General features: G+C 40.0%; 1 protein-coding gene across 1 annotated transcript in view; it reads right to left on the bottom strand.

Moving 5' to 3' along the window:
• Positions 1 to 1,070: 1,070 nt before the first annotated feature.
• LOC126756397 (zwei Ig domain protein zig-8) overlaps positions 1,071 to 22,717 on the bottom strand; it is a 176,381-nt gene continuing 154,734 nt past the window's right edge. The window contains exons 5-8 of the mRNA XM_050469446.1: positions 20,295 to 20,414; positions 19,224 to 19,320; positions 17,622 to 17,719; positions 1,071 to 4,563 (exon numbers count right to left, since the gene is read on the bottom strand). Of these exons, the coding sequence (XP_050325403.1) occupies positions 4,124 to 4,563; positions 17,622 to 17,719; positions 19,224 to 19,320; positions 20,295 to 20,414 (755 nt within the window). The 3' untranslated portion in view covers positions 1,071 to 4,123. The remainder of the gene's footprint in view (positions 4,564 to 17,621; positions 17,720 to 19,223; positions 19,321 to 20,294; positions 20,415 to 22,717) is intronic.

Here is a 22,717-nt window from a genome sequence, read left to right as displayed (position 1 = left end):
TGCGCTTGAATACTTATAACGTATATTCAAAATTAAAATAAAAGCTTTAAAATAAGTTGCAATGTTTTACTCTCGTTAAGTGCGTTAAACAGTGAAGAGGGCAAGCGACGTTCGGTAGCCCCTTAAGTTAATTCTGAAGAACCACTTAGAGATATACCATACGTAGGAAAAACGAAAGAGCACTTGTATGGTTTTTAAAAGATTTTCGAAGTCGAGTTTTTGAATCACGTCTACTATACTTGTTGAGTTTGGACTCTGTCCACATGTCTATTTGGAACCTTTGGTTTTCGGAAAAGGAACAGCTGGTACGATAAGAGGTGCCGTATCGCAGTGGAGCGAAAACAGACTGCCTACCTCGCATCGTTACAATCGAGCACAACACGTGCGGGATGCAATAGATACAGGGACGCATTTGCAGACAAAAAAAGGAAAACGCCGCAATGTTTGAGGGTGAAGAGCTTGACAAGGTGGCCGAAAGGAGTAATACTCGAAAATTCTGCGAAAACATGGGGCGACTAGCAGAAGGTTTCGAGACCGGAGCATACTTTTGTAGAACCACCAGAGTTAATCTAGTGACTGATGCCCAGATCATACTAAAATTATGGAGGGAACACTTCTCCAGCCTGCTGAATAGCAGTGAAAGGCAATTACACAATCGATGACGATGGAGCGGACTTTCCATTGCTCGCCTAAAGAACAACAAAAAAGGGAGACCCCAAAATCTGCGCAACCTACCGTGGGATAAGCCTTTTAAACATCACATATAAGTTTCCGTCGAGTGTATGGTGTAAAATATTAAAGCGCACCGTCAGCAAACTGACCTTATCAGTAAGTTTTTAGGCCTGGTAAATCAACAATGGACTAAAAATCCACCAAATCTTGGAAAATATCCGGCCGTTATGCCGCTATGCCTAAATTTGGAATTCCCAAAAACGAATAGAACTGTGTAAACGTTAAGCAACACCAAAAGCTCTGTTAGGGTCGGCAAGAACCTCTCCGAGCCGTTTGAGACAAGGCGACTACCTTTCGTGCGACTTCTTCAATCTGTTGCTGGAGAAAATAAATCGAGCTGCAGAGCTGAATAAAGAAGGTACAATCTTCTATAAGAATGTACAGCTGCTGGCGTATGCCGATGATTTTGATATACTATAACTTTATAAGTCACTCATTATATGGTGCAGAGGCATGGACAATGACAACATCTGATGAGTCGACGTTACGAGTTTTCGAGAGAAAGGTTATGTGGAAGATTTATGGTCTTTTGCACATTAGCAATAGAAAATACCTCAGTCTATGCTACGATAAACTGTACGAGATATACGACGTCATTCATATAGTAGTTCAGCGAATTAGGAGACAGCGGCTACGCTGGCAAGGTCATGTTATCCGAATGGATGGAAACACTCCAGCTTTGGCACCGAGGCAAGCAGAGGAAGAGCAAGACCTCGACACCGTTAGAAAGACCAGGTGGAGAAGCACCTGACTACAATTGGAATCTCAAATCGGCGCCAGACAGTCGTAAGAAGGACAACAAAGAAGAAGAAGACGAATATCTGCTCTAACCAAATCGCCGAGCTCGTGGAAAGTTGCGACAACCATAATCTGGCGAAAGATTGATTCCGTCAGCGAGCTCAAGGCCTGTATAGCGACTCTTCGGTCGGAGTGGATGCATGCCTCCTTAAAAAGAAGTCGTACTTGAAAGAAGTGCTTCTGCTGCTACCTTGATGACCGCCACTTCTAATTGAAGGACACTAAAGGGGTCTATCACACTGAAACAATAGTTGATTGAGACCCGATAGAAGTCTTCCCACCAATCTTTCCTTTGAGCTTCGGTTGATCCGTGAAAAAGCTCACTGCGCCTCTTCTCAGTAAATCAGTCGACTTACGAATCTCTCGGAGGTATGTGCACGAAAAAGATACCACTAGTAATAGACGATCAAGTGATCAGAGCTGCTTCGAAGTGAAAGCAGTTTAGCGAGTGTGGATTTACCGAGCACGCTCCACTAGACAAATACATAATAGAACAGAATTGGCTTAAATACGGTTTCGTAAAGCCAGAGCACAACGTTTGGTAAGAGACTCTACCGCTTCCCGTTCTAAAATTATTGAGCTGCCAGTATACGTGACGGAGATGTTTTACAAGGTTTCAAATTTACAAATTATTTTTCCGTCATAAATGAAGAATTAACTAACTGTATCATTCATACATCAACCATTTTAAAAGTGATGTTCTATGTGACCTTCGCTAAGTTTTTTTAATCAATAGGAAAAATGCTGTTTTTGCTGATGTGGATGAATGTCCTGGGGTGACACTTAAGAAATAGTCTTGGTGTGAAATTTTCGAAAAGCTTCCATAGAGTTTTTCCTGCTGACTAATTATCTTTTGGAAATTTTTGTTTTAGACCTAAATTGCGCCCGCAATCGTGAACATCGTACAGGACCCTTTTCAACGTGTCATTTCAAAAATTTTTTTAACTTTTCTATACCCAAAAAATAAACATAAAAAAATAATTTTGTATTCGCCATGAATGTATTTGTTTATAAAAAAAATCGAACAGATTAGTCAATTTCATCATCAAAAAAATCTCGAAAACCAGTGATTTTTAGATGGGTCACACTGAGACGATCGATCCCTTAAAATTGTAATTCTTCTTACCAAAAAATTCTCGAAACATGCTTTCCAGATTTTTTACAACAATTTGCTGAAGTCATGATATTCAGAGAAATCTCTTTGATTGCTGTTACAGGGAGGAAACTGTGGAAGAATATTCGTGAACACTCCAAGCAGGCAGTATGAATAACGATAGGAACTCCATTTTTAACACTTTCATTAGATAAAATCAAATTGAAAGATTTTGAAATTGTAGCTTATGTGTATAACCGTAAATATATGAGATTAAGTGAAAAACTAGCACTAGTTAAGCTCTATTTGAATCAGTGTATATTGCTGCGCAGGGTCAATATTTACATGCATACACAAGTCCCACACACATACGAAAAGTGATTACGCATACAGTAACAATTTCAACTATGGCTATTAAGTCTTACATTATAAGGTTACCTTATTAATGTGCCAGCCTCAGAGAGAGCAATTCAATTGCAGACCTTCAAGAGGTTGGCGCTTGGTATTAAGTTATACTATTTATACATATATATATGTGTGTGTGTGTGATAGAGTCCTCAGTTACAGTTGATGGCTTATTCGCTATGATTTTTGTTTTTCCTCTCTTCTTGTTTTACTATAATTATTATTTTCACTACAAGTGTTTGTCTTAAATTTCACTACAGTTATTTATTTTCTGGAAATATCTCAATATATGTATGTATTTCTAAGGTTGCGTGCGTGTGTGTGTGTCTTATGTTCATCCACAGCTTAAGTTATCAGTTTATCAGTAGTACGTCTTCCATTAGTGTGAGTGAATGTATGTGTGTGCTCGTAGGAAAGTAAAAGTAATTTCGTAAAAATTTCTAACCCAAATGGCCGTACAGCGAGCGTGTGCGTTCAATGAGAAAAATGTGGCAATGTGGTAACGTGGCACGGCTGGGCAAGGCGCGAAGTTACGCTCAAGTCGGCAGTAAACTGGTCGTATATGCTGACGCGGCACTAACGCGCCTAGCACTCTAGCTGGGCGCAAGCCAGAGGGCGGAAGCGCCACAAGTAATTCGAATGCAGGTCGCAAAGAGCGCGACTAGAGACTCGCGCTTATTCGCTAAAATTGCTGGTGTTTGCTTAATGTGTTGTCGGGTGGTGGGCGGCGCGCATACCCCCACACACACAAGCGCAGCGCTCGCCATTTAATCACCAGCTGCGCCTGGTCTCTTGCGGCAACCGAGCTGGTTGCGGCGCTTGAGTGCGTGAGTGTTTTAACTTTAATGTGTTTACGCCCTTCTGCATGCTCCCGCGCCCCGCAAAGCGCCTTTTGCTGCTCCAGCCCTGCGCCCAATTCCATTTGCGGCGACTCAACGCCTGTGCGGCCCTTCAGCGTGGCACAACTGTTGCGTCAACTACTTCATTTAGCGCGCAGGCTGTACATGTGTTGGTGTATATGCATTGTATAGATGTGTTTGTGTGTGTATGTGCGAATAGCAGTATAATTGTTTGTGCTCGGTCTCAGCTTCATCTTCATCTCGTAATTTCGCTGAGTGCGCGTGTTGCATGCGAACTTCTTGCGGTTGCGCCACTAGTGTTAATGCGGCTCGGGCTGCGGCTGCAGCTGCGGCTACGGCTGTGTCTTTGGTAGTGGCGCCTCTGGCAGCTCCCTATACTCACGCACCTGCCGACGTCGTTGGCCCGAGCTGTGCTCCGTGCTGCTGACGTTGAAGTTTTACACTCACTTCCGCCGCCGTCGCCGTCGCCGTCGTTATTGTTGTTGTTATTACTTCTGCTGCATTTGCTGTTGCCTCTGGTTGCCACCGTGAGTAGTGTTGCAGCCGCTGTTGTTGTTGCGAGGAAGTGTTGCAAACAGCAAGTGAAAATGGTGAAGAGCATGCAACAAATGCTACAGTAGAAATTTCCGCTGTACATGCTGCTCGAGTTGTGTTGCATGGCGGCGGGGTGCTCACCTGCAAAGAGCAAAGAGAAAAGATTCGAATAAGAAAACTACGTAGCAACTCTGCGGTCATGAATAACTGAGCGTGTGCACGCCTTAAACTACAAGCATTGAAGTACTTAAGAAATGAAGAAATAAATGCGTGAGTGAATATAACGGTGAGTGTGCGTTCTTTCCTGAGGCAATTCTGAGTGTGAAGAAACAGTTGAAGGTCCACTAATGCCGATTGCGCTTCAAAGGTTTTGAAGTTGTTCAAGTTGAAGACTTTATGGGAAACCTTTAGAAATATTTCTTTCCCTATTTACTTATATTTCTCCAAGTGAATACTATTCGAGGGTCTCCCAGCATCCAGATAAAGGCCAGATCTCCGGATGGGTACAAATATCAGTTAGACTGAGCCACATAACCGAGAAAATCTCGAAGTAAACAAACTCCAAAGTTTCCTTTAAATATATTTTCAGATTTATTCAGTCACTAAGTTGTTTTAGGGTTGGTCCGAAAAGTAATAGGACTAATTGGCCGTGCTGGGAGACCTGCACTTCGATAAACACCGACAATTTGACTCTTGTGCGCAAAGTTTTGAACTTAGACATCATCCACCATGATTTTGTTCCTCCTGGACAACCCGCCAATGCCAATTTTAACGTGGAAGTCCTCAAGAGACTCAAAAGAAGAGTCAATCGGGTCCGACAAGACATCGCAGCCGATTGGAAGTTGCACCACGACAACGCCCTAGCACACCTCGCCTTTCTTATGAACAGCTACCTAGCCAAGGCCGACATCCCAACGCTTTCGCATCCGCCCTACAACTCAGATGTGTCCCCGCTGGACTTTTTTTGATTCTTTGCCTGAAAATGCCGATGAAAGGCAAGCATTTTGAGACGACAGAGGTGATCCAAGCAGAATGCACCTCGGCTCTCAAGGCTATTCCGGAGAATGCCTTCCGTGACGCCTTCAATGCTTGGAAATCGCGCTGGCAGCGCTGCATCGACGCAGAAGAAAACTTCTGTAAGTTTTTAAAGAATTCTAACGATTGGTTCAAATATTTTATTTTAAATCCTATTACTTTCCGGACAAACCTTGTATATTCTGTAAAACTTCAAGCTCAAGCGTCTACATTCTTTGAATGAATAAATCAACTATTCAAGCATTAGGTGCATTCCGCACAACCCTTTCGCCCTTCTCTCAGTTCTGCTCCAAAGTATTGCTGCAAAAGAGCCAGTGTTAAGATGCCCCAACGGGGTTTTTCGCTCCCTTCATTCCGATCGCTCCTATTGCACAATTAAAATACATTGTGTATTTATGTTGTTTACATGGAGTAGGTAACAGTAAACACAAACATCACGAAGCGGGTACAATGCAAAAGTCCATAAAGTAACGGTACTGCGCCAGTTGAAAAGGCAAGGCATGAACTATTCTAGAAACTTGAAAAACGACCACACCGTGGGCAGGTGAAGAGTCAGCGGTGTAAGTAGGAAATGCTAACTGCTGCACGCCACACACACAAATTTATACTCCTGTGCTTGTATGTGTTTGTGCATTCTAGTGTACTTTGGCTGCGTAGAACTGCTGGCGCCATTCACCTGCATCCTTGGCAGGGCAACCAAACCAACTGGAAGTGGCCGATAACATAAATGGCTTTTTCTATTATTTAGTTCACTCGCCCCCTTCTCTTTCCCGCCGCTGACTTCCTCTTTCTCGCTTTTGCAAAATGTTGCAACTCACGTAATGCGTAGTGGCATTAGAATTTGCTGCAGTTGCATGCAACTTTATTTCGCAAATAAAAAAAGTTTCTTATTTAGAGTCCAGTGCGTTGGATTTTGTGCGTGTATTGAGTCGCCTTGTTATTTGGCGTCTTAGTTCCGTTAACCACACTATGTTGCAGTTATTGCTGATGGTGAAATCCGCGAAATCCGTACCGCGACCTTTACTTCGAATTTCATCGCTCGATTGATGAGTGTTGATTCCAAATAAAACTCGAAAGTCAATGCATGGAAACCCCTTAAAATATACAAACAATATATATGGAGCTCTCATGAATTTGGCCAAAGCTATCGTGGGCTTTTATGGGAAGTTTAGACTGTTTTTTAAATATACGCACAAACAATGGGGCTCTAATAACGGGTGATTCATCCGAGATTCTATACATTTTTTACGAAAAAAAAAAAAACATTATCATTCGAAGGAACATTATTTTTTTTGAAGATTATCCCTTTCAAATGTTGGCTGCGCCTACGTCTCAGATTATCCATTCTTTGAGTCCAATTTTGTATGACTCGTTCGAGCATTTCGACTGGTAACTAGCTACTGAAAAAGGTACCGCTATTTTAAAGCATATACCTTGACAGAACGTGGATATGATTTCTCTGCAGAATAAACTTACAAATTTAAGGTTAATTGAGTTTTAAATTCCCGACACATAACAGGTGGGTTGGAAAGTCCTGTTGACCGCTCTAACAAAACTTATTTTTTTGGTAAAATTGTTTTTTTTTTTTATTCAACATGGCTCCTTTCAAGGGCGATACACTGATTACAGCGACCCATCCACTTTTCGATATCATTTTTGTAGAGTGTCGTTTGCTTCAAAAAGGCCTCAGTTTCGGCGATTACCTCTGCATTCGACGAAAAATTTTTACAAGTGAGCGTTTTTGAGATCTGAAACAGGAAATAGTCACTGGGGACCAGATCTCGAGAATATGGTGGATGTGAAAGCAATTCGAAGCCCGATTCATGAATATTTGTCATCGTTTTAACCGACGCACTATAACACAACACGGTGCATATTCTTGGTGAAACAGCTTTCTATTTTTTTTTTCTTCAGCTCTGGAGCGGGTTCATCATCGTGGATGACTGTTGTATGTACTTCGGAGTAAAGTGATGGAGCCACATATCAACGCAAATCTTTGTGCCTGAGATTATGTACACATCCAGTTTATATCATTACAGTGTCTGCTATCTCTAACAACTTCACTTTACGTTCATTCAAAATTATTTTGAAGACTTTTTGATATTTTCGTCGGTAGTAAACTCTTCTAGGCATTCACCGCTTTCGGTGCTCATTTTATCACATCTAAACTTTGCATACCAATCCTTGATTTTCTTGGCCCAGTGTACGGAAACTCGTCATCAAGCCAAGTTTTTGCTTCAACCGTACTTTTTCCCTTCAAAAAGCAATATTTTATCAACACGCGAGAATCCTTTTTTATCATTTTTTGTCGCAATAACAAAAGTTGCCTCACTCAAAATGATGTAATTCACAAACTAATGATCCTATACACGCGCTTTTTGAAGGTTAGGGCTAACCTGTGACCTGTTGCAAGGTCTGGTAATGACAAAGAAATTCCTGATCATAGAGAAACTAAGGTTAAATTACCTTAAGTTTCGGATCCACCATGATTGCGTAAGGTTTACACTTAGGCTGCTAAATAAAGTCCTTTGTGAGAAGGGATAAAAACTCCTGTATTTATGTATAAGCTCTACACAAAGCGCCTTGAATCTAACACAATTCTGCTCACAACTTCATTTTTGTTTTCGCTATTTCACTAAGATTTCTAAAGGCATGAGATTCCAGGTATTTTTTGTTTTTTTTTTATCTGGTAAAGTCGGGGTATTCGAGGAGAATAAGTGTTAAAGTTATTCTATTTCATCGTCTTACAATTAGCTTATGCTACTAATATGCGGTAAAATTGTCAATCTTACATGAATCCCTACCGGGTAGTGAACAGTTAACACATCTATAACTATTAAAAACCGAACTTGGCTGTAGGCTCCAGATCTACTGTGATTAACCTTTGGCCTGCGACTTTACAATTGCTAGTATCTGATCAGTGCATACTGAGCTCGTCTCAGGCCTAACCATCAAGTAAAAATTACAAGAAACCAGTGACGCTCTCACCTGTTGAAGTAACTGACCCAGGAAGCTCATCATCACTGCGATTTCCGGCGATTCCGCTATGACCAGATATCAAAACATTGTTTGGTCCGTTTCTTTTTCGAACAACTGATTTATTTATTTATTTTTTTTTTTTTCAAATAAGAGAAACTGAGCACCTTGTGCACCATCAAGATGTATAATTTCTCGACTTAACCAAAATTATTCCAATTCAGATGTTAAAAGCATTAAAAAGAACTATTTGACAATTTTTGTTGCACCTAACGGTCTCACGAACAATGAAGTAACCAAGGCGACGCACGTGAGAAAGGCGAGGCAAGGGCAGAAACTTAAACCGCTCAAAGTAAAAGTAAAAAACATATTTGTTGCGAGTGGCAGCTAAGCAACTGCATGAAGTATAAAATGAGATGCGCCTGAGGCAAATGGAACTTTTGATTGCATTACACAATGAGGGAACCTCATATCCTCCGCGAAGAATATGTAAACTGCCATATGGCAACATATGTAAGGCTACTTAGATATGTACTTACGCATGTATTCCAGCTTAGAGGCATTTTGAGAGCAAACGCCAAGACGCGCATCATTTCAGTGCTAGAGACTACAAGTGCTTAAACGCCTGCTTGTTTTGAAAAGGATGGGTTCATCATCACCATACACCTTTACACTGAAGCCACATGAAAAAAGGTTATGTACATAAAAAATTCATTACTGATTATGCTCCAAACTACTAAAATTAAGGTCATTCACTACAAGACAAGCTGTATTTGATCACACGCATCAAATGTAGACCAGCTCAGAAAGTGCTCAATGGGTTTAGCATCGCCTACTTTTCGATGAAATTTCATCTCAGAACTCACTTAATAAATTTGCACTGATCCTTTTACCCTTTGACCCTTTGCAGTTATTCTTAGTCAAAGTTTTCTTCACTTTAAAGAACGAGGTGGTTAAAGGGTCGAAACCTAAACTTTGCTCCACAACTTAAGCATTCAACGAAAGGTTTTCGAAGCTTGGCTTTAGCATTGAAGTACTTTTTTCCTGCAGGTTATACACATGACCAACAGCAGTGCAAATGCCATGTCAATGCTTACAAATAGCAGAAGGCATGGTCGCTCTCGTTGCTATATAAAAAGGGCTTAGTAACAATGGCACTTGAAAAAATGAAAATAAAGCCAGGCCTCGGAGCGCACGAACAGCGATGCGAACTAGAACGAAGCGAAGTAGCCGAAGTGAGTGAATGGCTGAAAGCCAATTGACAGCAGCGGTCTCTGCCAACACTAGACGTACTAACATGACTACAACAACAACATACGAGTAATTGCTACATGAACATCTTTGCGAGCAGCACTGGGACTGCCCCAAACAGTGTTGCAATAACGGAAATGTTAGACACAGAAGCGAAAAAACGAAAAGCAGCACAGACGAAGAGACGTCACCTGCGACACGACATCGCCAAAGGCGTAACAATAACGCACAGATTCACATAGAACTCTACTCGTACGCAGTGTCAAAGGCTGACCGGCTAACGGATAGCGGCCTGTCTAACTAGCTGTGCGCCCCAAGTGGAATAACTGAATGAAGCATGAAGCACTGGGAAAAAATTAAGCTTTGCCCCAGTGAGTACGTGAGTAGAAAAGTGCCGGAAATGCAACGCTGCGTTTGTGCGAAAGCCATGCGGCAGGCGCTAAGCAGTCAGCAATTGGACGCGGAGCGACTCGAAGCTGCAAAGACTTTCTAATGAGCCTGCTGGCTGGCGGCAAGCGGCAGCGCGGACCAGCGCGACCTGGGAATATTGGCACAACCTTTTAGTAAAAATATTATTTTGTTTTGTGAGCTGCCTTAGGCCAAATACGACTCATAAGCAGAAAGTGGCGATAGAGGAGTATTGCAATGCAACACAATATTTTCTGCGCTGCTTGCAACACACTCCACATGCCATTGTGACGGATTGCCGCGCACATTTTAAGTGGCCTGTCAAATGACTGCAGCGCTGCGCGGGTATCAAGATTGCCCAGCGTCCTGCTGCAGTGTCGCGTGACGCGGCTGTGTGACTGCGCCATTTTGTTGCTGTTGTTTCGGGTAATCGACCGTTAAAGCGGCCTCGCCATTTGCTTTTGTTTGCAATGCGCAATGCATTTCCTCTCAATTCAACCCAAAGCCCCCCCTCCACACAGCCCCCACACAAGCATTTGCACTTATTTATTTATTTTGCTTTCTTCTTCTTTCGCTTTGCGCGAAGAAAAGCTTCTTTCTTGGTGTGCACTCGGAAAGAAAGCAAACATTTACCCAAAGCATTGCAAAAAATGCAACAAAAACTGCAACAAAATTGCAAAAACGAGTGGCTGGAGAAAATAGTGTAATAGTTGTTGCATAAAAGAAACCATTTGGCACAAGTTTATTTATCGCCAGCGGCGCCTCAATTCCACTCTGTATTCAGCAACACCGTTAGAACGCACTTACCCACACAGCAACACTCGCATAGAAAGCAAGTTGTAAGCTGCCACACAAAGCCACGCGCATATCTGCTTACCGCTTGGATACACACACACAAACATATATATACTAACATACACACACAAAGCTATATAACGGCTGGTGTGTAAGTGCTTTATTGTATGTGTTGTATAAATATTGGTGTGTAGTTAATTATTTTTTGCCGCTCGAGGCACTTCCTGTATACACAGTCATCAGCCTTTGTGCGACTCCTCGAATGCATGCGGACTCTTTTAACCCCAAAATGGCAAAATAATAACAAAAGCAACAATTTGAAAGCATTTATGCAATAGTTTCGCATAAAAGTGGAGAATGGCTGGGAGGGTAACAGGGAGCAGTTTTAAAATAAATCAAAAGAAAGGAAATTGCAACAACTCAAAGGTACATGGCGAGTTGTAGCTTGGCTGTTGCAACGTGCAGGTTAACTGCGTCACCCAGATCTGTACATTTCCTTTTGGCTAAAAAAATTACAACTGTTTCACTCTTGATTAATGATTCTGGCGCATTTTATCGAAATCACATTGAAAGTTTGAGTTTTGATCATTAGTGGTGCGAAGTGTTTTTTGGGCTGTTTGAATTTTACTACCCGGAATACTCCTAACTCCATCACTAGCGATTGACGTTCACTATTTTTAATAAATCACCAACTAACTTACCAAATTCAAATATTGCTAGCAAAGGCTAAATGCCTATATGGACATACAATATAATTTTTGAGACAGCCCGAACGTCTAATCGGAATCGGATTCGTTGAAAATGTTTCCGACGGATTTTGGGGAGCGTACTTTATCACGAACACGACTATCTGAGTGGCGCAAATAATGAATCAAGTGAAGGTCGTGAAGTCATTGAAAACTTGCCTCAAGCGAGTTGGCCATCCACCTTTGCTAATGACGATAACATCGAAAGTGTTAAAGAACATTGCTTTAAAATCTTCACATTAGCTTCAGACAGATAGCAGAGGATCTCAACATCTCTTAATATTTCGGTTAATGTTTTGGTTATTGTTTTGGTTAATGCTTTGTTATTGTTTTGGTTAATATTTTGGGTACAAAGCGTATTAATCTAGGAACGTAAAACGACTTGGAATTTTTTAAAAAGCATGGTCAAGTTGAGTTTGCAAAAACTTTCTTGGAAATGTAGATGAAGTCCTTTTGTTCATCAAATGCATTATTCCTTGTGACATCAAATAATCTAGCTGAAGTTTACGTCGTGCAGGACGTCAAAACTTTTTGCAAAGTTGAATTGATACTTGAGATTTAATTCTGACACGTCCTCCAGTCGCTGTCTACATATATCGCCGTTAATAATGGCCATGGGGCTCTCATCAAATATTAATAAGGTTAGACCCGTGACTAAACCAACAATCGTCCAGGTATCTTTTTGAGACCGTGTGAGTAGAAAGCTAGTGTGTTTTCTTTCCGTTCTCTTGGCGATCCTGCATGCCCCTAAGGCTTACCATCCCATCTAGTTCGATCTGTCAGCCTTTACGAAAATTTCTTTGTGTATCGTTTTTAACGACTTGCGTATTTGTTAAGCTGCTTTGCTAGTGAAGCGAATGGCACTCTTGGAAATATCATCGGCTATTTCGTTTCCCGGTACGCCGTTGTGGTCTGAAACCCAATATCTATGCAGCCGCTTTCCGGCAGCCGCAAAGCTACTCTCTCCCTGCTTCAAGAGACATTCTCTAAGGAGATGTAATGTGAGATGATTGCTTTAAATACCGTCTTACCATCGGTATATGTATACGTAAATGCAAGCAAAACTCTGCTTTAAGCCTCTTTTTCAACCGTCCTATGCGACTTTGATCAGCTTCCGAAAGGAACAACAGGGAATCGACTAAACTATATAAGTAGTACTATTAGATTAAGCTAAATTATTGATATTCCATTATCAAGTCGAAATAGTTGATTTAACCAATAATTATGGAAGTATATGACATGCTATATAGAGTAGTTGTATCGTCTGACACATGTAAGAAATGGTCTCCTGAGGAAAGGGTGAATGAAGGTGAAGTGACTACAAGCGGCTTAATTCTCCACAATGACATGTCATTCTTTCTAAACTTAATACAAGGTATATGGTATGTAGATCTCAATTACTGTATCTACAGGGCGTATACGTCACTTTCTTAAATAATTGAGTAACATATCGTCACATAAAATGCAAAATAACGTATCATCAAAAACAATTTTAAATCGTTATCAAATATAGCAACCTATATATGTATGTATAACCATTTTTTTAACGAAAACTATAATTTTGTTTCAATATGATTTCTGATAACCAATATATTGGGTAGTCGAAAAAGTATTTTCGTATTTTGTTAATAGATGTCGTTGTAGTCGTATATCTCCAGTGCTACCAATCATATTGTGTCATACCATATTTTGTTGGAAAGGCGAGATTTTAAGCTTAATTCAACCAAAAGAATTAAATTCGAAGAGTGGAAAGAAAGTTGCAGTTGTTCAAAGATAAATGAAAATAATGAAGAAATTTGCTAAATTTTGAAATTTTTGCCAAGCCAAAAATGAATATTGCTAAGTTAAGGAGACGATGCTGTATCAATTCGTGCAGTACAACAATGGTTTCCGTTCGAAACTTCGATGAAAGTACTCACTGATGGAATAATGTCTCCAACGGAAAAATGCCAAAAAGTGCTCGAGAAAAATGGTTCATATTTGTCTATTTATTTATTAGTATAAACATAAAAAAATAAATTGAAGTTTGATTAGAAATGCCAAAAGTCTTGCTTGGCTACCGAATATAACCATTTTATAACCAACATTCCAATTTTTTCAATATTAGTGGTTTCTATTGCATAGTTTTTTTCGCTTTACGTGACGGTATACTCAATTATAAATACTTTTACTGCCACTTAAGCTTTTACAGCACATTTCACACACACATACTTATGTTCTATTCTAAAAAATCGCAATTAAATTTATTTCTTATTTCGCTTCAATCTGCAATCTTTACGACTATGTATTTCAATGACTATAAACATGAAATTTGCACAATCAAACCGATTAACACATCGTTGAACAATTTGCCATCAAATTGCCAGAATTTTAATATCAAAGTTAAAACATATTCATGACAAATGTCGGCATTATAGCTTTTTATTGTCAAATTACATTAAAATACTTTTGCATTTAGCTGCATTCTCACTTTGGGACTTTATTCCATGTCGGTCTTGTGAATAATCTTCAAATTCGTCTACGACACACACACATACACACCTCCTCCCAGGCTGCTTTAAATATGGACTAGGTAAGTCAGTTCGTAGAAAATAAAACTCAGCAACTCACTAAAATTGCGCTTGTGTGCTTGTGCTCAGCATGATAATAAAATCAGTTTATGACTAATGCCGCCAGACGGCCAAATTGTGCCACTAATAAATAGGCAATAATGCCACAGAGGAGATTGGAGAATTAGAGGGAAAACTTGTTCTAAAAAGCGCTCGAATGAAAGCAGCGAGCTTTTGATGTGTTCTGGGAAAACTGTGCAAACAAAGAACTGCTAAAACAAAAGCAAACCCATAGACACTGTTGTTGGTCTGCGGCATGTAATTTGCATAAACGGCCCGTCAAACAGCTGAACACATACGCCCACACACACGCCGAGTGGCATTCAACCGTTTTCGTTGCCTCATTTTACTCTGATATCCGCAAGTAGAGCGGGGTGTCTAGCTGCAAATTCAGAGCAGGCCAGACCACATTCACATCATAAACCAAATACTGTGCGGATTCTAAAATAAAAGTTCCTAACTTTATGTAGCAGTCTATTTACACTTGTTGTTGTGTTTCAGTTCTTAAACGAAGCAAATTATAGTTTCGGGAATTTTTTATTATTTTAGAATTTTATTGCATGCCAATTTGTGGCTCCAAAGGTATATCTTTCAGCTTAGCGCCAACCGTTAAAATGAGCGCTTTAAAGAGGGGCGGGTGTGACGCCTTCGAAGTGTGCCATTCGTCTGCTTATAAAGAGAGCGTCACATGCACATCCATGTGTGCACTCATGTGCTGCTGTATATGTGCGCACTAATGCTTTAAACCGCCTTGCATCCGTTCTGCCAGCAGGTAATTTGACCCAACTGCTCATTATACGCCAACCGCAGCACTCAGTAGCGAAGCCGGCGAAAGTTTACGAGTTGGCAAAAGTGCATTTCAACTACTCACGAGCAAAATGCACACACACCCACACACACACACACACATGAAAAGTTTAAATATAGTAAGTAACGGTGTTGTTAGCGCGCTAATAAGCAGAGTACGAGGGGGCGTACCTGTGGCGGACGGACACTGGCAAAGGTGGCGACAGCAGCTGCCACGAGCATTTCCATAAGCAGCTCAAGCACATCGTATATTCAACGCTCGCAGTGCCAGTCACAATGGCTACTGCAATAATACTGTTATGTTTTACTATCGTGTGATGTCGTAAAGCTGCTCATCAACTGGCGGGCTTTAGTCGTTCTTACCGCTCGCGACTTATGACAAACAAGCGTCGAATAGGACTGGTAACGGTTCACTCCTATTGTTGCTGTTGTTGTCACCTGTAGCTAAGGCTTATTCGTGATAAAAGCGGGAAAGCTCATGCATAAAAGCATTCGCTTATCTAAGCAGGAGCGTTCATTAACGCTTTGAACAGGAAGAAGAGGACACGAAAGAGAGGTTTATTTATAAGCCCCCAAGCAGCGAGTTGAGAAATACGCTGATAAATCCGCATGATTTGTGATAAGCACATAACTACTCGTTAACAACACAAAACAAGGGGGTTTTGTTGAACTACTCACAACCATGGTATAGTAATTGAACTAAAAATATGTTTGATATGTGATGTTGGTGATGAAGTAAAATCTCTTTCTAAAACCTCCTTCCACGAAATCTTCATAGCGTGCTTCGCATTTATACTCAGATATTCAACTACTGTGGATTATATATTCAAAGTATAATGCGTGTTTTACATTACGACGTACATATGTATGTTATGATGTGAAGTCAGCAATGGCTAACTTATATAAAAACAACAGCTGATCCCAATGATTCGAGGAAAATAGTTAAAAAGTTAATATGCAGTCAACTTCAACTACGATTGCCACACAAATTTTATTCTTTTAGATGTTTTTTAAGCTGAAATAGATCGGTGAAAAAATTAAAGGGCTGTTCTAAATGGTGATCCATTTAGGGAATGTTTACTACAATCTTTGGTATTTATTTTTTGAAGATTTTCTCTTTCATTTGTTGGCCGCAGCTACGTCTCAGATGATCAATCCGTTGAGTCCAATTTTCGATTACTCGTTCGAATGTTTCGACTGGTATCTGCCGACTGATTTGCGTGATGTTTGCTGCAAGACATGAATTTAAGCTGGATTGTCAACATAGACTTCAGATTTTACATATTCCCACAGGAAAAAGTCTAACACACGATCTTGGTGGCCAATCGACCGACTCAAAACGTGAAATTATCTGCTCACCACAGTGTTTTCTCAATAAAACCATTGATTGATGGGATTTGTGGGACGTAGCGCCGTCTTGTTGAAACAAAATGCCGCCGAGATCACGAGCTTCAAAGCTGCCAGAAGCATCAACTAGTCGCTTAAAATGGCGCGAGTCAGCAGTGTGCCAAGACGTTCCATAGTCAGTCCGAGTTGCGAACGGCACGGAGTCGACTCTCCATCACCTTTGTATACATTCTCGACTACGGCTGTTATAATTTCTTCACTGCGTGCTAGACTTGGTCTATTCGCTCGAATATTATCGAGTAAGGAATGGTGGTTCTCAAGATGGGTGATGGTGTGATGGTGTTGCGAATAGGCCGATTATGTTGACCATAAGTTGAGCTAAGCGCGCGAAACACATTCTTTACAGAACGTGAATTTTCGTAATAAAGTTGAACGATTTGTAAACGTTGTTCAGACGTAAATCTTTCCATGATGAAATTCCAAACAATACTGAACAAAAATAAGAAGACAACTTGACACGACTCACGCGTGGTCTATCAGAAAAAGACAGATTGAGAAAAGTACCTCTATTTGGATCACCCGTTGATTTAGTAATAAAAAACCCAAGATCTTTGTCACAATTCGATAGTTTAGATATTCAAAAATATTTTCTTAAAAATAAATATTGTATTTTTATTTAGCACCTATTACTTAAACTTTTTTGTGAGAAAAAACATGTTAAAGCTCCCCACTAGATGTCAATTTGAGAATTCCATTACATCTTACATTTTTGTCTTTTTGTAAAATTCTTTCTAAGTAGAGACGTATTTTATGGTTTTTGCGTGGATTTATTTTATCGTAAGTAGTTCCTTCACACTCCGAGACAAACAAAAATAATAATAAAATTTTCACTGAAATTATTTACTTCAGTTGATTTTTCTTGTTGTAGAGGAAAACATCTTAGCAGTTTATATATTTGTATGTAAATGGATTTTTAAATATACATATGAAGGACAAAGAAATACGCCCGTTCGGACTGCACGTTTCTGACATACGACAACACTGGCTGAATGAAAGGGACGCGAACAGAACGATCGAAAAATCGACATTATTGGAAATAAAAAGTGTAATCTAATCAAACTATAAACAAAAACGAAATAAATACATCAAACTATAGTAACATAATAAAAGAATTGCATAAGCAAGGAGTTTTCCACATATATTCAAATGGTGGCTATGTGCTTACCTATTATGACGTGCACATAAACCGAGGATGACTTCGCTATCGTTGGCACGCACGTATAGTTGCCGGTATCAGAGGGCATGGCACGGCGTATTTTCAATCTGAAAGAGAAAGAAGAGTTCGATTCAGGTAAAAATGTATATAGTTGAAAAATCAAACTGCCAGCTCAAGTCTCTTAAGTGACATTGTGTATTCATATCAACTGTGAATAACAGAATATCAGAAGCAGGGCTTTGAATTTTTAATTAAACAGCTCAAAATAGTTGAATACGAAGCACGCTCACGAATGCGTTACGTAAATTCCAAAATAATGTATTATATTTTTTTAATTAATTAATTAAAAACCAGTAATCAACATTTTTTTCAATAAAAAAAAAATATTTGTATGTTAATTCAATTATATTTCTGTTAATTATTTGAAACTCTGATTGCAAGAGAATATATAAAATCAGATAGAATAAAATCTCTTCCATTCAGAAGAACTGTTTATCATCTTCGAGCTAGAAATATTGTATGTATTGGAGCACTGCCACAAGAGGGAGGAAATGAAAAGGAGTATGCAAGAGACCTTTATTCTATTTTGACCTTCAATGAAATAAAGAACAAAGCAGGTGGGTTAGGTTAGGTTAATCTGGTATGCCAAAAAGCCACACATAGACCAGTTTTGGTCCTTTTCGATACCAGATGTTAAGTCCAAGAAGAGTACTCATCCTTTAGAATGCCTGCGCTTGACAGGAATTTTAACAGTCTCTGCCGTCTCACTACCGACATCTCCTCCAGTGTATCATACCGAGGGTACACCAGATGCTTACAGCGTAGTCGTGCTAAGTATACAAGAGATGCGCCATTGCTGGTGCCGTGCTCTATATATTTTCTGCACTCTTTTCGATCTGAACAAAACAAGTAAAAACGTTAACTTCGGCTTCCCCTAAACCGTAATATCCTTCAAAAACTATTTGATCATCACCAGTTTTTATGACAGCTATATGCTATAGTGATCCGATATCGGCGGTTCCTACAAGTGAGCAGTTTCTTGAGAAAAAAGAACGTCCGCATAATTTTTGAACGATATTCGAAAAACTAAGTGACTAGTTAGCATTAATACTGGCAGACGGGCAGATAGGCGGACATAGCTAAATTGTCTCAGCTCAACACGGTCATCATTATCCATATACTGTATAGAGTCTTCAACGATTTCTTTTGGGTATAACAAACTTAATTGCAAATTTAATATACCATAGTCAGGGAATAAAAAGAGAGAAAGGTATTAAGTATACGCAGACATTTTTATTTCAGCAATATTTGGTTAGAAAGAGGCGACTAAGAGGCTACACATTGTCAGAATGCCTTTTTCGGGGGTCAGATCAAGCACAAGATTTAAAGATCACTTCATCTAACAAAATTTCTAAATAAATTCGGAAAATTTTCTTCAGTTTTTTCTTCTGATCAGCCAATGCAAAATTAAAATGGAAAAGTAACCAATATACCATTATGGGCAACAACCACTTTGGAGCTACTGTCACAAGAGTTCTAGTGAATTATTGTCCATAGTATAATTAAAGTGTTTGTGAAATAAAAAGTTGTTGGCATTAACGTTTGGCTCACCTTGATGTCAATCCATCTGTCCAATCGTTGTCGACACTAATCCGCGTCACGCTGTCGATCTCATTTAGATTCGCTGACATATCGATGATTTCTGTGCCTGAAAAATTTAATTGAAAACTTTGAGAGACACACATAAAAAGGCCATATATATGTAGTATTATTTACAAAAACAGCAGAACAAATACGGAAAAAAAGGAAAGCTATAAAAAGGGAATGCGGACAATTCAACACAGATATCGCACGAGACTGCAAACATGGAATATAAAAAGCATGAGAATTGGTGAAAACATAAGTATGTATATGTATGTGTGTATATTTTAAGATATGCGTGTGTATGTGTTTGCGCGTGTATTGGTATTGCCACAATTATGCGCCTTTAATTGTCACATCAATTATGTGTTGGCGCATTTGCAACATAATTGAGTAAAGTCATTTGCGATTGCGTTGCCAGCAACACCAACTAACGACATTGTTGTTGTTGCTTGCGTTGTTACTCTTATTGGCGTTGAATAATTCAGCCGCTGGCGACGCTGACAAGCCGCTGCTGTGACACTCATAGGCGTAGTTGGTGTCACTGACGTTGTTGTTGTTGCTGCTGCCCATCGCTGTCATTGTGAGCGAAATGCGATTGAAATGTGAAGTGTTGAGGCGAAAAAAGTGACACGCTCCGTCCAAATGCCGTTGTTGCTGTTAATCTACTTTTTTTGTTGTCGTCGCTGTTTTTGTTGTTGCTACTTAACGCAATTAATGCGATTGTCAAGGCGCGCGTCAGTTGGTGCCACACGGCATACTGGCGCCGGCAACAGCACAACAACAGCAAATGGCAGCGCCAATAAAAGGAAAACAACTTTTTAATTAATTTGCGGCTGAAAGCGAACAACAAAGCAACAACAAGCGAAAACAAAAACAATTGTAAGGCGCATGCGTGCATAAATTATGGCTTGTCCTTCTGGGAGAGCGCACGTGTGCATATAAATAGGCATTGAATGCATGTTTATGTACTTATCTTTGAGTATGTGTGTATGAGTGAGTGAGTGAGTGAGTGTGTGTGTGAATATTGCGTATACGCACCTTTGTACCAGAATATGTTGCCCAACTCGTGCGGCCCCTGCATGATGCGGCACGTTAGATTTATATCGCTGCCGCTTTTCACATACAAATCCGTTGGCCCGATTATGTTGGCTTTGAGCTCTGCAAAGATAACAGCGAACAATAACAATAACAGTTAGCAATGAGCACTCCATTCACATTATAATAGAATGTATAACAGTAGCAGAAGTCAATGGCAAATTCACAAGGCATTAGCGTGATGTATACCTAGATGCTGTTCAACGGTTATATTAACTGTTCATTTGCATACCTATATATGTATATGTATATATGAGTGCATGTGCGCTAGCGTTTGTCGAGTATTTGCATAAAGTTTAGACAATCAGTTCGCGCGTCGTTAGATGTAGAATCCTCCCTTGAGGCCAAACATAAATTGAGAGCTCATTTAATTTAGAGACTATCAGAGTACATCCACGAGCTGATTAGATATCAATATTGTCAGCTATATTATATAGATGAATTTGTGAGTTTGAAAGCGAATGTAGTTATAATACGCACACTTACGCTGGATTCACGCTCAAATATTGTGAGTTAACACTTTGTTTTTGAGTAGTCTTATTTTCAAAAGCTATGGACTTTAATCAAAGTGTCAAAGAGAACAAATAATTTGTAAATGAAAAAAGAAAAACGATAGAATTTTTATATTCTCGCAACACTTTACTACAGGATATAAAATCTCACCTAGCGGTTTGCACAAATTGTATCATGAATGTATTCCATCATTGTCAGTTTCGGAACATAATGTATAAATAAAATGGTCAATACTTCCCTTTGCCCCCGCAAACCTAAAAGATATTCGAGCTTCCAGCTAACTTCATATCTTATGTGTTGTTCAATATATAAGATTTCTTAATGGTAATTATATGTCGTAAGGAATGATGCAAAGAGCGTACTGAAATTATGTAGGACACCTTCACCATCCTGCTGAAAGCCAGTGAAAGCATGACACCTGCAGATGGTCAACTCCATTTTCCCAACGAATAAGTTCGAATAGTAATTACGCATCTGAAGAACAACGAAACGAGTTATTCAAACACGGTAGTAAAGAACTGATAAGGAGCATACATCAGCTTCTTTGTAAAATATGGTCGGACAAAAACATGCCCACCGATTGGAAACCCAACGTAGAATTACTCTTGCCAACAGGTGCTACTTCGGACTGAGTAGGCAATTGAGGAGTAAAGTCTTCCCCCGAGAAAGGTTCTGCGGAGACATATGGTCCTTTGCGCATTGACAATTAGTCGCAAACTCATTTGATAGAATGATGAGCTGTATGAGACATACGACGACATTGACATAGTTCAGCGAATTAAGAGACAGCGGCTGCGCTAACTAGTAGTACCTGCCGGGGAAGGAGAGGAAGTGGAAGAACTCCACTCCATTGGAAAGACCAGGTGGCGAAGGAACTGCCAACACTTAGTATTTCCAATTGTCGCCAAACAGCGAAAAATAATAACGTCTGGCGAGTCAGCGGTGTCGGCCCAAAAAAGAAGAAGAAGAAGCTATGAAAGACTCTATAAAACGGTCCTTCGAAAAACCTTAATGTCTAAAGTATCTAAAAAGATTATATCTCTGTCCCCCTGAAAAAGCATCTTAAGAATGCTGTCGCTTAGTTGGTCCCATTTATTTAGTTTAATTTGTTTGTGCACAATGTTCTTTGGTTTATTCTACACTATCCTGTGCACCGTTAAGGCGTTATTTTCCACGCAAACAATAAAACTCAAAAGAAAAACACAATCGCACAGCATCACCATAAAATCCGAGCTCTACACGCCTCCGACTGCGTGCGCGCCAAGCACTTTCGCCAGCAAATGCCATCCACTTGCACGCCACTCAAGCAGCCGCAGCTAAGGCGATTGCGGCGAAGGCTGGAATGGCAACAAGCAACTAAAGAAGAAATATTATTTCAGCCGTGCACACTTCTGTGGTGCTGAATTGAGCTGAAAGTCTTGCAACTTTATGTGGAAACACAAGTATTTGCTCTTTTGCTGGAATTTATGTTGCACTTCATGTAGCGTGTCCAAGTCACGTGGGTGGGTGGTCGTTCAGGTGCGGGTGTATATGCCAGTAAGGCAACTTAACACCTGCTCAGCGTATGTGTGTATGTGTGTGGGCGCGTGTAAGTGAAAATCAATTCGTTCATTCTGCTCTCTTTGGCATTTGCTTAATTTCTCTTTTTTCTGCTTTTCTAAGTTCTGCTCCACTGCCAGCGTGTATTTTGCACTCTTTTCATATTTTTAATATCCCCACGGGGGGCGCATCGTGTGGGCCGTGGCTTTTCTTTCAGCTCAGTTTTCACTTTTCAATGAACTCGATCGCAGGTGAAAAATTGCCACACACTCGCGCTCTGCAGACTTGTCGGCGCAGCGTCGGCTTCTATGAAA

This window comes from Bactrocera neohumeralis, chromosome 4, assembly GCF_024586455.1.
Source record: "Bactrocera neohumeralis isolate Rockhampton chromosome 4, APGP_CSIRO_Bneo_wtdbg2-racon-allhic-juicebox.fasta_v2, whole genome shotgun sequence".
Taxonomy (NCBI): Eukaryota; Metazoa; Arthropoda; class Insecta; order Diptera; family Tephritidae; genus Bactrocera; species Bactrocera neohumeralis.
Note: the sequence above shows the minus strand (reverse complement) of the source record. Positions and strands in the feature narration are given on the sequence as shown.